A 17,051-nucleotide genomic window follows, 5' to 3' on the forward strand; every position below is an offset into this window, starting at 1 on the left:
GGAGAAAATATAAAAATGTTTTAGCTTCCAAATTGATTTTACCATATCAAATTTCAGTGGCCTTTTTTTCAAAATCACAGAATGTTGAAAATAGCCATCTGGAGTCAATTTTTAAAGAGTAATCCCGGTTGCGCAGGTCTTAGGAGAGTGTGTAGGTATGCTTTTGAGTAAAGGAATTCGATAGAACTGCTGGCCATTTATTTGTGGGCACGATTAAGTCGTAACTACACTAAAGATGACTTGTTTCATCCTTTTTTCCCCCGTTTATATTTGACTTGGGAGTTTTATGGGTATATTGTGAATATACCTGAACCCATCTTCCAGGGATGGACCCGTGGACATCACTTTACTTACTGTGGACATGCTTTTTACTTAATGACCTTCCACACACAGATGCCTACACAGTGTCAGACGGAACCAGATTATGATTACTAAGTGTACTGGAAATATCCAAAGAACCCTCACTTCCCTTCTCTCTGTCTCAGTAAAGCAGTCTTGTTGGAAAATAATGAACTTTTGTGTTAAAGAAATAAAACTGAGTTGTGTAATGAATCGTGATTTATTTGGCCAAGTAGTATGACAGCACATACAGCAATGAATAGTGTTTAATGACCGTATACCCTATAGTTCCTGTTCCTACTTAATATTTGCACGTATGAGCCAACATGCAGAGCTTCTGAAACGGGAATGCAGCGGAATTTATTCCTTTCTTGTCACCTGCTGAATGAAAAACAGGATTCAATGTCTTTTCATTACAACGTAAATGACACTAACGACTGCTCATCACAAGGACAGCCGTGCCACCGTGTAACAACGCCTCTTTAATCTACTTAATGTGGACAGCAGAGCTGTTACTGCAACCCCGAGGCCTCCGGCTGTCTTTAGAAGCCCTTCCCCCTCGGGCATGCCACACCGCTCCATGTTGGGCCTGTCCGTCACCCGGCCCTCCCACGGATCCCTCCCAGTGGCTTCTCCGGGGTAAAATCTCAGCTATTTCTGGTGCTGCTCGCTCTTTTACGACTCCACCAACAGGGAAAACAAAATACGTCAAAACCAAAATTGCTGTGCATTGTGCACTAGCTACAGGCAGAGAATCTATCTGGCCAAATTCCATTCCTGAAGCCCACAGTACAGGGCCATCAGGTCATTTTGTGCCAGTTTTCTGTTTGCCCGCTTATGGCATAACAATGGCACTATAGCCAAGGTTACGTCTCAACGAGCAAAGCTATCCCCTTTTATTTCATGACGTATTTGCATTTGCAATCACCTGTTTCTGCAGACTTGACGAATCCAGGCTTCATGTGGCACATTTTCATATCCAGAAAACTAAAACACATGAAATAAAATAATCAGGTTGTTTGTTATTTAAAAAAAAAAGCTTCTATTTCGGTATAAATTAAAATTACCCACTAGGTAGTAGCCTAGTGGGTAATACACTTGCCTATGAACCAGAACTCCCACTTACTACCTTTCAAATCCCACTTGCTACCTTTGTGTCCCTGAGCAAGACACTTAACCCTAAATTGCTCCAGGGGGGGGGACTGTCCCTGTAACTACTGATTGTAAGTCGCTCTGGATAAGGGCGTCTGGTAAATGCTGTAAATGTAACATTTAAAAAAAGAACATTAACTTTAACTAGTCCTCTAGTTAGCGCCTCTAGTGGCGACCGCTGTAAATAACACAAGCTTGATCAATGAAAACTACCTTCGATAATTATTCCTTAAAAGCCTTACGCGTCGGTGTGATCGACCTTAATGTCGCTGTCGTACCAACAGGCGCAACACGTGTCACCCCTGCCACTTTTAAAATACAAAACTGTCCTGTATCGCGCTTATTGGCAACGACGTAATGAAATCCACAAAGAAACGCGTGACGGCAACACTTCCCTCTCCATCAGCGACTCGGGAAAAGCTGGACGCGGAGCCCGACGCTCCTCCGCCTCCAGAAGGCGACCGGGGCGGCGGCGAACTACGGAGAGCGCGCGGGACCAACAGGGACAAGGTGGCTTCGACACATGAAACCCCGACAGGTTTAAAGCCCACTTGCTGAGCATGGCAGTTGTCCCTGGAAATAGCACACCTGCTTCGGGACTGGCCGATTTCACCCGCAGTGCTCATACAAGTAAAATGCACAATAGCAGCGACAGGTAATGGAGTACATTTACAGCATTTATCAGACGCCCTTATCCAGAGCGGCTTACAATCAGCAGTTACAGAGACAGTCCCCCTGGAGACACTCAGGGTTAAGTGTCTTGCTCAGGGACACAATGGTAGTAAGTGGGATTTGAACCTGGGTCTTCTGGTTCATAGTGTTTTACCCACTAGACCACTTCACACTCCAATGAATGAATGTGACAATTAAGTGATTGTCATTGTTGTTACACTGCAGCACAGCACATGGTCACACAACAAAATGTGTCCTCTGCTTTTAACCATCACCCTTGGGCAGCCATGACAGGCATGTGGAGGATGTTGGCACCTTCAGAATTCGAAACGGCGACCTTCCGATTACAGCTCCGCTTCCGCCACTGCTCTAATGTGTTGGCCGTGGAAGTACTGATACAGGACGTCGTGAATGGATCGATGGAACAGTGAGTTGTGTTTATGTACACTGTGGAACTGGACAAATAAAAGTTTCATTGAGGTTCAGCGGCAGATTCGTCTAAAGGTCCTAGAAAGATCTCTTGGTATAATTACAACACAGAATATGTGGCTGAACATTTATGTTGCTCAAATTCCCATTTGCGGTACGGGATGATCTTCAATGTCTTTCCTCGTAAAAGGACATGCTCAGCCGACAGGGGAGATGAGCAGCCTTTCCTCAGGTTCCATGTTCCAGGGTGGTTGTGGCCTAGTGGGCAACACACTCACCTATGAACCAGAAGACCCAGGTTCAAATCCCACTTACTACCATTGTGTCCCTGAGCAAGACACTTAACCCTAAGTTGCTGCAGGGGGGGGACTGTCCCTGTAACTAATGATTGGATAAGGGTGTCTGATAAGTGCTGTAAATGTAAATTTTCCAGGTCACCTCTGCAGAGAGCTTGTAAAAGGACATCTTTCTTTTGAACAGATGCCTTCCCAAACCTCAGGAAATAGGGCCGATTCTTTCTGCTATTTCGGCTGTCTGAACGGCAGAAGCAGAATGGCCAAGGTCCCCTGACATGAAATTGTTTTTGGTTTTATATTTCTCTAATACAGTATCTTTCTGACATTCAGCCTCAGTGCAGAGTTACAGCCACTTGTAGCCAGTCCCGTAATGACATTACATTGTCATTACGGACGCATCCTGTTTTGGTGTGTCTAGCTTATTATAATAATGAGAGAGGCCTATACAAGTTGAGGGGACACACTCAGAAATGACGTCAACAACGCCCTTCACCAACCACAATGTTTGGCGCAGACAGGATGTCGTGTAACCATGCCCATTATGAGGACATGAGAGAATAAATTTGATCACGGTCGTGTTTTGGCCATATCATACCATTGAATAAAGGTAAGAAATTGCACACAATCTCAGCGTACCTGTGGATAGGGTTAGGATTGGGCAGGGCTGATCTGAGCTGCCACTCTCTGAACGGAAAAGCAGAATATTAGAACCGGCAACCTTCCGATTTTGGGTCCGTTTCCTTACGCACTAGGCCACCAGCGTCCCTGTAAACCCTGGCAGTAAAATTGCTTGGTTTAAGGGTGCCTGCTGAACGCAGTAGATGTATTTACATGAAATTGAGTATGCACAGCAAGGATTGGCACATAAAACACACTCCAGTGCGTTAGGATACGTTATTTTTCAAACTCGAATCTACTCCCGTACACCACAGAAAAATACACGGTTGTAACAGCTGTGCTTTAATTGTCCGTTTTTATGAATACATTAATATGGGAGCAAATAAGAATACCAAGCAGGTGAATTCTAATGCGTTATTTTGTTTTTTCTTAAAAACGTGCACAACAGGCCCAATTAGTTAAATATAAACCATTATTATACATAATTCAGGTTTTAAAGGGGCCCGGCGGAGGAGCCCAGGCCTCTCAGCAGCTCGAGCTGCTTGCGCTTGTCCTTGGCTCGGTTGATGGTCATTTTGAACAGCCTGCAGTAGAGTTCCATGGCAGCTGGTGTGTCGTCATTGCCAGGCACTGGGTAGGTGATGAGGCTTGGGTTGCAGTTGGAGTCGACCACACCCACCGTGGGAATGTTCATCTTGGCAGCATCGCGCACAGCCACATGCTGCTGGAAGACATTGTTGAGCGTGGAAAGAAAGACGACGAGATCAGGGAGTCGGACGCCGGTGCCGTACTGGATGTGCGCGTTGGTCAGGAGCCCACCCTGCCAGTAGCGCGTGTGGGCGTATTCTCCACACTCCTTCGCCATGCTCTCTACGAGATGGCTAAACTGCCGGCGGCGGCTCACGAACAGAATGACTCCACCACAGAAGGCAACGTGGGCTGTGAAGTTAAGCGCCAGGCGAAGGTGCTCAACCGTCTGCTCCAGGTCGATGATGTCTACATCCAGCCGACTACCGAACAGGTAGGGCTCCATCAACCTGGACAAGACACAGGTGAATACTGAAATTCAGGCATAGCAAACAATAAAACAATAACAATATAATGTGACTACTCATGAATAATTAATATGTTTGGGTGCAAGTAGGCCAAAAAATTGTTTGTCAAAAGTCCCCTGACAATTTCACTCTGTGAGATTACTTAACGTTAATGCGAGCTTCCCCAGCCTGTCTACGGTCCTTCTGCTTTGCCGTTCAGGGAGCGGCAGCTCAGACGGTCGGGTCTGGAATTTGTTCCAGACAGTGGTGCAGTGGTGGCCTAGCGGTTAAGGAAGTGGCCCTGTAATCAGAAGGTTTCCGGTTCGAATCCCGATCCGCCAAGGTGCCTCTGAGCAAAGCACCGTCCCCACACGCTGCTCCCCGGGTGCCTGTCATGGCTGCCCACTGCTCACCAAGGGTGATGGGTTAAATGCACTGTGTGCTGTGCTGCTGTGTATCACATTGACAATCCCTTCACTTTATTATGTTCTCATAAGGAGAAAGGCGCGCAGAGAATTTCCCACCACTCCACCTTAAAAAGTAAATCCACCGACCACCATGGCTTGAAAGCGTGCAAAGCATTTCAGTTGCTTGGTGGTTGGATGTAAAAATGAGAAAAAAAGATTTTTTTTCAGATTCAAGAACTAGTGGGTTTATTAAATTTTTTCCCGAATTGCCAAGGTGCCACTAAGCAAAGCACCGTCCCCACACACTGCTCCCCGGGCGCCTGTCACGGCTGCCCACTGCTCACCAAGGGTGATGGTTAAAAGCAGAGGACACATTTCATTGTGTCACCGTGTGCTGTGCTGCAGTGTGTCATAATGACAATCACTTCACTTTGACAAATTTGCTTTTAAAGCTACAGGCACAGAAACGGCGCATCCTGGGGGGAAATCTCATTGTGGGAGTAATTTTGCACCAAGGCTGAATCTTGGAAAGAGACTTCAGATACAGTATTAGGGGACCAACAAGACCGATATAAAAGCAAAACAAATGTCATGCCAGGGGACCTTTAAAAATGGAGGTCCGGTCATTGGGAACTAACCTGTGTCGGCAGCCTTTCTTGTGGCCCAGGTGAACACGGGCATTGAACAAGTCTTTCAGATTGAAGATCTCAGACAGCCGGAAAAAGTCAGGCTGGTTCAAGGACAGCCTGAGGAGATTTTCTGTGTCATCTAGAGTAACCAAATTTACATTTTGTTAACGTAGATTATAATAAAGACGAGTTTGCACGTCTATAAACACAGACATCGCACAAAACAGTAAGGCAAATGATAGGAAATGTGATGTTAAATCCAGGCCACGTCCACTGACCTGTGCTCTCATGCAGCGTCGGTAAAGCTGCGGTCTCGGCTGCGGCTGCAGTCCCGTATGCATGCCCGCTACACGACACAAGAGCGGCGGGCAGACGCGGCCAACGTAGCCCACGGAAGGCTAAAACACACAAGAAACACTCACCATTCCACACGATTAGCTTCGCCGTGGCAATAATTTCTCGTTTGTTAAACGAAACCCATCAAAGAATATTTATAAATGAACCCATTACACGAACCAACAGCAAACGAAGGAAAATCGTAAAAACACCAGAAATTATTTTCACCTTTGGTTACAAACCCCGCTGCCATGCTTGTCGCTTCAGCCTCCGCCCACTGAAGGTCAAATGTGCATTGTGGGATATGAAGTCCTCAAACGATCGAAACGTGCTATTATTTCCTTACAGGGGAACCGTAAATACTTCAAGTCCCAGACGTACAAAAGAAGACCACAGGCCAAGATTTGAATAAACCAAACTTTATTCAAACAAAGTATTCGCATGAAGATAACAAAATGAACTCTTAAGAACGCTTATACGCATTTAGCCAATAACAAGTAGTGTGAATTGAGATTTATCGGGTGATTCTTGAAAAGGATCAGGCAACAGTCAATATAAAAAAAAATATTTGAACAAGCAGAACATCTGGTGAAACCCAGTAATTCCCAGTTATATTATAAAAATAAAAATTCTTAAGAAGAAAAACAGTTTCATAAAATTAATTAAAAGGTACATTTGTCACTTGACTTTTTTCCTGAAAAAAAAAAGGAAAACACATAAATAATATTTCAAGTGCAATATGTTGATTGCAATGAAAACAGTTATGTGTACTGATAAGGCCGTTCAGGCTTTTTTTTTTTTTTTTTTACCTAGGCATGCTAACCACAAACTGCAGCCGTCTTTTCACTGGACACTGAAACCTTGGCGTCTACAGGAGACCAACATCATATCATATCAGCACGGCGTGGCATAGTTATCTCACACAATCTCTGAATAGTTAGCTGCTGCTGTGTGTACCATTTACAACAATATAACAGTATTTCAGCATATTACATTCAATATATTAACACTTTTGAGCCATTAGAGATAATACGCATTATCTATGCCGTTAACTTTAAATGCACATTACCTTGTGGACTGCATCTGGTGAAATGCTGATTATCTGCAGTTTGAGAGCATATTTATGCATGTGTACCTGCAGGCTTCTGTGCACTCCTCTCTTGCTCCTCTCTGCCGTGTTCAGTGCAATGTAAGGACTGAGTTGGATCCCTGGATCTATGGAACGTTGCAGTGATCTGGGGCAGCAGAGGACAATAAGTCACTATGAACATTAAACAATGTCAGCAAGCTAGGTAAAGGTCATTTCATTTCATTTCACTATTGTGTGCACTTATAGTGAAAGTGAAGTGACTGTCATTGTGAAACACCGCACAGCACACGGTGACACAACAAAATGTGTCCTCAGTCATAAGAGGTGCCCGGGGAGCAGTGTATGGGGACGGTACTTTGCTCAGTGGCACCTTAGCGCCTCGGGATTTGAACCTGCTTCCTTACCTGCTAGGTCACCACTGCGTGCTTTTCACAAACGCAGATTAAAAAAAAATAAAACTGTGAATTTTAGTGAAATATGTACAGGTAACGGTATATATTAAATATATTAAAATGCAGCAAACTCTTAGAAAAAGGTCATATTTTAAGAAAATGCAAGTGATTTAAGTGATACATTAACACATTTGATTTTTATGCTGATTATTGTATTGTAAAAATCATTTTTAATCATAATTTCATCCTTTCATTCACAACGAGACAGTAACAGCTGCATGAAATCCATTTTTATTATACAGTTGGACAGTAAAGATTGAGTTAGCAGGCCATTCCACCACTTTTAAAATGGCCAGAAGTTCTGCAAAGTTACTCCTGAAAACTGGCGATGCACAGCATAGTCAGCAAGTCTCTGTGTTCTTCTTCATTTGTTACTATCAATAAAAATAAATAACATTCTTTTTTTTTCACAGGGAAATTCTGGAGGACATGATCACAAACCGAACAAGAACCTCTTCCCAAAAACACGTCAGGAATACCCAAAATGACATATTGTGTGTGTGGTGAATTTAGAGTTCCGTTTCAGATCATTTTCATCAGTGCGCCCAAAGGGACAGCCCCATCCTGTTTACAGTCATCGCACAATTTCATTCTAACTCATACACACAGATGGATCGATATATAGATAGAGAATGGATATAGAGAAAGAAAAAGAGACAGAGGGAGGCCAACACACACAACAGCTTTCCTACACTAAGCTACCCACAATATGAGGTCTAAGGCCAAATTGAACCAAAGAGTATGAAAATAACTAAATTATCACAATAAAAAATTAACACAAATTAACAGAATGAGTGGTGGAAATACAGATCGATATTAAAAAGAGAATATGAATGGAAGACCACCAAAGATGACGACACTGTTGTGGCCGCAGGGACAGCAGACAAGCAGGTTGATGAAGTTGCTGTTTCCCATTAAACCTGCCCAGCTAATAAATTATGACCTATTCTTACACCCCTTTATTCGGTAACCATAGTAACCCCTGCACTTGGACATCAAGTCCTTTATCCTTTTCAAGCCATTTCTCACTTATGAGACTGAGAAGAGTTGCAGAAGAAATATTGTATACAAGTGAGACAAAGAAAAAATTCTAACCTGGCATTGTGAAATGAAATGAAAGGGAACTTTCGCACCTTCTGCCCCCCAAACACAAGACACACACAAACACACAGTCACTATTTTTTTTTTTTTTTGTGGAACTATTATTCTATGGTCAGGCCATTTTCCCCCACAAAAACATGGCAGGAGATGAAGGTTTCATTTTGGGTAATTCCTTCAGCTTTCTGGGGGTAGTTTTTGGCAGGGGCGGAAATCAAATTTTGTTCCTTTTATTTGTTTTCTTTCTGACTTCAAATGAAATGAAAGATTGGGATGGGGAAACTCCAAGCTGTAAACTCACACACTCTCAGTGTCTGCCAAGTTTGTTGTTCTTTAGAACCTTTTTTTTTTAATGTTATTTTATTTCTAAACCTCAGTTTGAGTTGAAGCTTTAGAACCCATATGACAAAATGACGTATTGTCTGAAAACCACAATATTCCTTACTGCAGGAGGAAAATCTTATAGAATGTGCAAAAAGGACATGAATAGTCATTTCATTCAGCCTTGTAGACTGTAAAAAGATATTAACCTCGATGTTTACATCAAACAAGAAATACAAAAGTAACCAAAAGAAAGTTCAAAACAAAAAAAAAAGCTATTTCATCTTTTTAATAACCGCAGATGTGCATTTAAATATATATTTATAAATGTACAAACATATGCATATAAAGTAAACAAAACTTTGTACTACACTCAAACTGAACTGAAGATGTCTGGGACTCTTGCTAATATACATATATTAGTATGTTGACATTATTACCAGTATATATATATATATATTAGCCAAAACACATTATGTGATATGAGGTGGTGACATCATGGTTCAGTGCGATGCAAAGGCCAACACCTAACGTGGGGAAAGGTGAAAGGTCAAGGAAGCATGTGGGAGGGGTACTCACACACTGGGGAGTCTCTGCTTCCTATCTTCCCCCTGCTCTGCTCTCTTCTCCTCCTCTGACTCCATGTCAGTCTCATCTATACACTCCTGTTCCTGCTGCCACTGATCCTCCCTTCTCGCCCTCCCTCTCTCTGCCGGGCTGTCTAGCTTCTCCTGGCCCTGTCTAGCTTCTCTGCTCCTGACCTGGACATGGTTGGTGAGGTGGGCAGAGAGCTCCACAAATGCCGCCTGGTCCTTCTGCATGTGAACCACGCCCCCCGAGATTTGGGAGGTTTGGAGGGCCAGGGAGGCTGAGGTCTGGCCTGGAGACCCCTGAATAAAGTAGCCCCCGAGCTGACTGCCAGGGGTCAAAGGGTGTTTGTGATCGCCCCTAGCAAGTGGCGTGTCTGCGACATTCTGGTAAAAGTTCAGTAAGGTAACTGCTGCGGTATCCCTGCCCTTCAGACAGTGAGCGTTCTGCCTAGTGCTGGCGAAACTGGGTGAGCGGGGGTCACCAGCGTGAACTGGGCTCTGGTGCGTCTGGGTGGGGGGGATTTCTGTGGGGCTGCTGGGGGGCCGAGAGGCACTTCTATCACTCTCTGGACTGTCTTTGAGATGGTCTTTTAGGTCCGAGCTCCTCTTCCTCTCTGCTCCAACAGCAGCAGCTGAACTGTCAAATGTGAACTGGGAGGAGAGAGCTGGTCCCTGATTGGCCAGTGCTAGGCTGGGATCTGCCCGCCCATCAGAGTACGTTTCCGGCTTTGAAAGAACCCCCTTTTGACAGTCCTTATCTGGGGTTCTAGATGTCGTTGGAATTTCAGCCCGCTGATCTTCCAATTTGATGATTTGGTCCTTATCTGGCAGGAAGTTGCCTTCACTTTCCAACTCTTCTCTCTTTCCCACAGTGGTCGCGGTAGTTGTTACCTTGGCCTTTTCTGCAAGAAACTTGCGGATCTCCAGTTCAATGCTATCATCGCTGTCCACCGAACTGCTGTCCTCCACGACTCCTGGAGAAGACGGGACAACGCCAACCATTCTACCATCAGCCCCGATGGCGTCTCCTTTCCCTTTGTCCGTCTCCGATGACTGGGTAAAAGCTTTCCCTTTCTTATTAACCTTCAGCTGCTCCTTACTGATTTTGGACTTCCCCTTGGAGTCCGTCTTCACTTGAATTGGTGCGTCTTTTGCGGTCTTGACGTTTGCCTTGGCCGATTTCATCATGCTTCTGCTCTTCTGCTCAGTAGGAGGTTTCTGTTTTTTGACAGGGTCCACGGTCATGGGTCCCGTGGGCTTTGTTCCCTTCCTGGCCTTGAGCTTCATGTCCCTCACTTTCCTCTTAACTTTATTCTTTGTCTTCAGTAAGTCCTTTATCGCAGCATCCAGGTCCTCGTCACTGTCCAAGGAGCTGCTTTTGTCTTCACTCTGCTCCATCTTCTCCGACCCAGCCAATGGCCTTGCCATACCCTGGGAGTGGGAAGAACATGGGCTCAGGTCTCTCTCATTTGTACTGGGAGAGTTTGCGTCCATCTGATTGACTGAGGACTGTTTCTGCTTGCTGATTTTATTGCAACCCAACTGGATGCTTTCAGCCATGTCCGAGACAACAGGCGTTTCTCTATGAATTAAGCCCATGGGTTGGGACTCCTCTTTTACCCTCTGCACTACACATTCATCTGTCTTCGCCTTCTCCACGGCCTCCTGTTCTTTTTGCTTCCTTTTACGGGACAGAGAGAGCTTCAGTGACTTGCTCTGAGGGGCACTCGGTTTCTTTTTAACTTCGTCCTTGCTAGTGGTCACTTCAGATGGTGCAGATGGCCCTTTGTGCATCTGCGCTTTCTGTTCCAGAAACTTCCGTATCTCCAGCTCGATCCCATCCTCGCTGTCGATGGAGCTTCCGTCATCGCTCTTCACCTCGGAAGGCACAGAGAGCCCAGCGGGTGCAATGGAGGGTGGCTCCAGGGTGCTTGGGGTACTTAAGGCTATGCTGGGTTCAAAGGACAGGGGCATGACCGCTTTAGAAATGTCCAGGATCGCTTCAGCACACATCAGTTCAGCTGTGGTGTTTACCTTCAGCAAGGGAGGAGGAGGGGCTTCAACTACAGACTCTTCCGGATCACCACTTCTCCCATTCATGTTGTCACACGGTGACTGGGTGACATAAGTGGGTCTCACGGGCGACAGGGAAGGCATGGGCCGCTCCATCCTCTTCTTCTTTGCTCTGGAAAGACCAGATGCTTTTTTGACAGACTGTGCGCTGATCTGATTTAGAGACAAAATTGACGTTTTGGACCCTGGAGATGTCTGCTTGAGCTCCATGAGCTTCGGTTTCAGCACGTGCTTCTTTTGCTTCCTCCGTTTCTCCTTCTGAAATCGTTGTATGGCCTCCTCAATGCCATCGTCACTGCTGGAGTCGCAGTCTTCTGGCTTGTTGAGAGGTCTGAAGGACTCTGTTCGCCTGTCGAGTATCTCCTGGGTCTTCTGCAGCTGAAATCGTTGAATCTCTTCTTCAATACCATCATCACTGCTGCTTGAGTGGACCGATGGCTCCTTATCCAATGATGGAAAGGTTTGCTGGACTTGGTTGACACAGAGAAGGGAATCGGCGGAGCCTTTGTTTGTGCTGAACGAAGGCAGGTTCCGAAGAATAGAAAGCACAGCTCCTTCAGTAACCACGGTCTTCTGAGAGGGATTTTCTTTACTGGGCGTCTTCTTTTTTACCTTTTTCTTTGGTGTCAGAGCCAGTGGCACATTCCCTTTAGGGGCTTTCAGGAAATGGTTGCTGGCCATTAGCACATTATTGCTGTCTGACACTTGAGGCTGTCTGAGAGCGTTGGGAGGATCTCTCCGTGCAAGCTTGCATGCCGGAGGCTGGCTTCCGACAGGATCTTCCTTCTGTTTATGGTCCACCTTCTCTTTGAGGTACTCTTGAATGGCCTCTTCAATCCCTCGGTCAACAGAGCTATCGCTGTCTGAATCACTGCTTCCCGGCTCTTCATCGGAGAGCAGTGCCTTTGGCAGCACTTTGGAATCAGTCACACCACTTCTGGATTTGGGGTCATGGCCCTGCTTGGCCTTACATCCTGACTGTCGCAGCAAGTCACGGCTGCACGCAGGCCCAGCCCCTTCCACATGGCACTCAACACTCATGTCGGAAGAGGACTGAGTGCTGCGAAGGCTCTCGATGATCATTTGGACCTTCTTGGGGATGGTTGTGCTAACGCCACTGCCGCTGGAGAGGCTGCTGTCCGAGTCATGGAAGCAAAGCGGAAGGCTGAGGTGCTGGGGCTGGCTGCCGCTCCTCCAGTCTGTGTGTATTGCCACCGCAGGAGGCACGCTCTTCAGGAACATTCTAGACTGTGATGGTGGGAGTTGAGGAGGATCATGGGAGCACTTGGTAAGTGCTGCTTGGTCACATCCTAAAAAATACAAAAGTAGTTAAGATACTCAGATACTCCAAAAATATATATATATATATACACACACACACACACACACACACACACACACACACATACTCATACATCACATGCCACATGCCAGGAAAGAACTTTGGACCAAACCTTAAATAAAACTAATCTACAATAAAAAAAAAAAGATGCTTTCAATATTAAAACAAATCTAGCTGCTTTGGAAGTATAACATACCATACAAAGTATGTATAATTTAACGTGAAAGCTTAGTGCAGATTTTACAATTTTACAAGCACTAAAAACACACCTGGTGTGTCTCGGTTGCTGCTAAATTATGTCAGACTTCAGACTATGAGATATATATATATATATATATATAATACTTGTTTTAAGTACTTCTAATGTTATCTTGAAATACAATTCGAACAAAATGCAGCATTTATGTTTTTGTCTCAATATGAGAACGGGCCTAAACTTCAGGCCTGTAATGCACTTACACACACACACACACACACACACACACACACCTGCAGCACGCTCTAATATAGTAAATACAAATACATAAAAAGCACATAACAAGGTATAATTCGCTAATAGTGCTGGCTATCGAACGCAACAAGGCTGCCATTAATGAAGTACACGTTACCGAACTTGTGCACTATTTACACGTCGTCGTCGTCTTTTTTTTTTTTTTTTTTTAAATCGGCGACAAGTCCCGGAATTGGACTCGCAGCCCCGCTCCATCCACCCGGGACTCGTTAGCAGGTGGATGTGCGTCGGGACCCGCCGCGGCGCGCTAACACCGGCCAGACTTCCAGCCCCCCGCACGCTTCTGAACGCCCCAACCGGCCCGTGCGGCTAGCGCCGCGGCTTCGCTCCTTCTCTCTCCTCCCCCCTTCCCGCGGTCCGAGACTCGCTCCAAAACGTCGCGTTAAACACGTTATATGGCGCCGCTCGCCTTTTCCCTCCCCGTCGCAGTGCGCTGCGGTCCTGCTCGTCACGCCGTAGCAGCCCGCTAGCCGCGCCGGGCGTCGCATCGCCGCCCCGGTCTGTCCCCGTATCCTCTGCGCGGCTCGGGCTGCGCCGATGCCCGCCGACGAGCGCTAACAGACACCGCCGAGCAGGCAGCTTCCGTCCCCGCCCGGCCAGCGCTTTCTCGGGCGCCGCGCGTCCCTCCTTCCCGGCCAGAAGTAACGTCGCTCGGATCTCCGCTTCTGCCCGCGGCGTTAGACGCTCGCCGGCGGCCGCGCGAAGTTGCCGTCGGCGCCTGTTTACTGTGCGGATGCGCGGCGCGGACACTCGCGGGCCTCCACGCTCGGAACCGGCCGGCGGATTTTCTCTCTCGCTCTCGGGGAAAAAAAAAACAAGAAAAAAAAAAACCTTTTGTGTTGTTTTCCCACAAACGTCCCGACCCTCGATTCTCCGCCCGGCGGCCGCGCGTTACCTGGAGGCCCGTGGAAGGGTGCGCGGCGACGGAGCGTATTTCCCGGATTTGGGGGGTTCCCTTTTGTGATTCTTAAAAATGTGGGAGTCCAGACAGCGCGCGCGCGCGAGCGAGCGGGCGGGCGGCGCGATCTCGACCAGCCCCCTGCCTTCCTGCTTACCTTGGAGAGCGCTTTAAAGCAACAGCGCCTTTCTGACGAAAAATAATACAAAAAAGGTGAAATAACCGGAAACGTGTTTTATATTCTAGTTTCACCCTTTGCTCTGATTACTGCTTTGCACACTCTTGGCATTCTCTCGATGAGCTTCAAGAGGTCGTCACCTGAAATGGTTTTCCAACAGTCTTGAAGGAGTTCCCAGAGGTGTTTAGCACTTGTTGGCCCCTTTGCCTTCACTCTGCGGTCCAGTTCACCCCAAACCATCTCGATTGGGTTCAGGTCCGGTGACTGTGGAGGTCAGGTCTCCACTTTTTGTTAAGTACATAACTCCACATGTGTTCATTCATAGTTTTGATGCCTTCAGTGAGAATCTACCAACGTAAATGGTCATGAAAATAAAGAACACACATTGAATGAGAAGGTGTGTCCAAACTTTTGGCCTGTCCTATACATACATGCCAACAATAAAAAAAAATCATATTAAAATGTTTTTTTATTCCAACAGAATGGTTTATGATCTAAATTAATCATTATATATATAAATACAAAACCTGTATAAGGTTTTCGTTTAAAGGTGAAGAATTTGACCAACTGGTCAATTTATACTCCATCAAGCAGGGGGCAGTAAATCACCAGAAATGTAGTCTGTCTTCCTTCTACAGGTTTATGGTCTGAAAACCATAAAACCACAGATGATGTAGACACATGTCGCTGCTGCCTCAAAGCTGGTGAATAACTACAAGACAGGATGCACCACTGCTAGCCTGACAGCATGTAAACGTCAGTGAACATTTTTGCAATGCCCTGACATAAGATTGGTCTTTTTCACATTCTATTGATCAGATTAGTCTTAATGTAAAATCCTTACACGTTTAAGCATGTGTTCGTGCTCAGATTTTGAGGGAAAATTTAAGCACCATTTAAAGATTAAGTCAAAGCTGTCATTTGGCTATGTTACTCATGTTGTTATCCAGTTAGAAGATAAAGTAGCTCACCACGAATCCATTTAATTACACAGTAGCTCTCAAATACTGTAGTAAGACAAAATGATTTGATTGCATTAGTATTTTTTATGTTGTGCCCAATTTCATCTTTGTGCACCCAAAAATGTACAGGCAAAAAAATTATAATAAATCACATAAATAACATATTTACCCAATCATGGGTAAATATTGTATGAGAATGTTATTGCAGATTTTGTACATTTTTGTACCTGAGTAAAGTCCTGAGGAATGGGGCACAATGGTTAACTGTATTCCTTATTTGAATTGGAACTGAGGGTGTGAATAAACTATGTCAGGATATAAAAAAATTGGATTTGAAGTATTACAGATATTCTAATTTGCATAAAAATGAGTAAGTCTGCCTGCACATGTGTGCGGCATTCTTTGTTAGTGTATTACATAAGAATCAACTGATGTGTTGGAGAGTACATTGAAACCACTAATAGAAAGGGCAAAATTAATTGATGGTGTAGTTTACTCTTTTCTCCAGCCTCCAGTTGGCAGTGGACTGGCTCTAAATTGTAATCTCTCATGGTTCGTCTTACTGCAGATGCCTATACCCCCTTACCCAGGACTTCAAAATGGCTCTAGAAACTACATTCATAATTTCATATTTTTGTCATTTGTAGTTCAGTCTGACTGTGAAATTGGTCCATATATTACTTACATATACAGAATACAAATATGTACAATTATTAGGCAAATCTTAGTGTGCAGTATTATTACTAACTAAATGAAACAATACATTCTTCTTTTTTATTGACATCTGCTTACAAATTTTACAATTAAACATTTCTGTAATTTAAACAAAAGTCAGTGACCACCCTTCTTTTCAGTAACAGTAATAATCCTGCCATTCATGGAATATGTAATTTTCTCAATCTGGACACACAAGCCCTTCTTAAAACTGGCAGCAGGTTTGGGAGTTAATTTTGAGTCCATCATGAGCCCCCAAAATTCCTACTAGCTCATTTACATTTACAGCATTTACCAGACGCCCTTATCCAGAGTGACCAACAATCAGTAGTTACAGGGACAGTCCCCCTGGAGCAACTTAGGGTTAAGTGTCTTGCTCAGGGACACAATGGTAGTAAGTGGGACCCGTCCCTTCTGGTTCATAGGCGAGTGTGTTACCCACTAGGCTACTACCACCCCCCTACTACCACTACCAGCTCATCTTTAATGATACTAGCCCACATCAGTACCCCACCTCCACCTTGCTGGTGAGTGGAAGAGGAGCCTGTTACTGATTGAACTGCTAGTCCATCCATCAAGAGTCACCAGCATTCATAGCATAGGCTTCAGCCTTTCTTACCTTGGTCATGTACTTATGGGGACTGCAGTTCCGGATTATGGTGGAACTGGAGTATAATGCATTCCCTTTAGCGTTAGACTTCATTCTTCTCTCATTTGATTTATTTTCTCTACATTTATCTTGTGAACCTGTTGAACAGGTACAGAGAAATGTGGTCAGCCATGAAGAGCACCCGGGGAGCAGTGTGAGCACCTTTGAAGCACATATCCAACATGTGAGAACAGGCACTGGTTGCAAAGCTGTGATACGCCTTTTCTGGTCTGGACTGACCACCAAATTCTCATCGCCATC

The 17,051-nt window shown here is 45.2% G+C and overlaps 2 protein-coding genes, 1 long non-coding RNA gene and 1 other non-coding gene across 8 annotated transcripts; all 4 read right to left on the bottom strand.

Moving 5' to 3' along the window:
- Positions 1-540: 540 nt before the first annotated feature.
- LOC114786982 (uncharacterized) lies at positions 541-2,014 on the bottom strand. 4 transcript variants are annotated; one of them, XR_003749274.1, is made up of 3 exons: positions 1,734-2,014; positions 1,268-1,326; positions 541-720 (listed from the first exon to the last, which is right to left on the bottom strand). It is a non-coding gene; the product is annotated as an uncharacterized LOC114786982 (long non-coding RNA). The 4 variants fall into 4 exon arrangements; XR_003749273.1 differs by having other exon boundaries at positions 541-717; positions 1,705-2,014; XR_003749272.1 differs by having other exon boundaries at positions 1,705-2,014.
- Positions 1,095-1,224, bottom strand: LOC114787245 (small nucleolar RNA SNORA17). The gene has a single exon (XR_003749375.1). It is a non-coding gene; the product is annotated as a small nucleolar RNA SNORA17 (small nucleolar RNA).
- A 1,818-nt stretch (positions 2,015-3,832) lies between the features above and the next one.
- Positions 3,833-6,189, bottom strand: mrps2 (mitochondrial ribosomal protein S2). Its single transcript, XM_028974645.1, has 4 exons — positions 6,141-6,189; positions 5,855-5,974; positions 5,586-5,715; positions 3,833-4,543 (listed from the first exon to the last, which is right to left on the bottom strand). Exons 1-4 carry the CDS (start codon positions 6,163-6,165, stop codon positions 4,000-4,002), a joined length of 819 nt encoding a protein of 272 aa, XP_028830478.1. The 5' UTR covers positions 6,166-6,189; the 3' UTR covers positions 3,833-3,999.
- Positions 6,190-6,422: 233 nt separating this feature from the next.
- On the bottom strand, positions 6,423-14,415 carry ppp1r26 (protein phosphatase 1, regulatory subunit 26). Of its 2 annotated transcripts, none has more exons than XM_028974625.1 (5): positions 14,285-14,415; positions 9,453-12,846; positions 7,048-7,147; positions 6,722-6,780; positions 6,423-6,606 (listed from the first exon to the last, which is right to left on the bottom strand). In XM_028974625.1, exons 2-5 carry the CDS (start codon positions 12,776-12,778, stop codon positions 6,591-6,593), a joined length of 3,501 nt encoding a protein of 1,166 aa, XP_028830458.1. In that variant the 5' UTR covers positions 12,779-12,846; positions 14,285-14,415; the 3' UTR covers positions 6,423-6,590. The 2 variants fall into 2 exon arrangements, with proteins under 2 accessions (XP_028830458.1, XP_028830459.1); XM_028974626.1 differs by having other exon boundaries at positions 14,221-14,346.
- Between the last annotated feature and the right edge of the window lie 2,636 nt (positions 14,416-17,051).

This window comes from Denticeps clupeoides, chromosome 3 (genome assembly GCF_900700375.1).
Source record: "Denticeps clupeoides chromosome 3, fDenClu1.1, whole genome shotgun sequence".
Taxonomy (NCBI): Eukaryota; Metazoa; Chordata; class Actinopteri; order Clupeiformes; family Denticipitidae; genus Denticeps; species Denticeps clupeoides.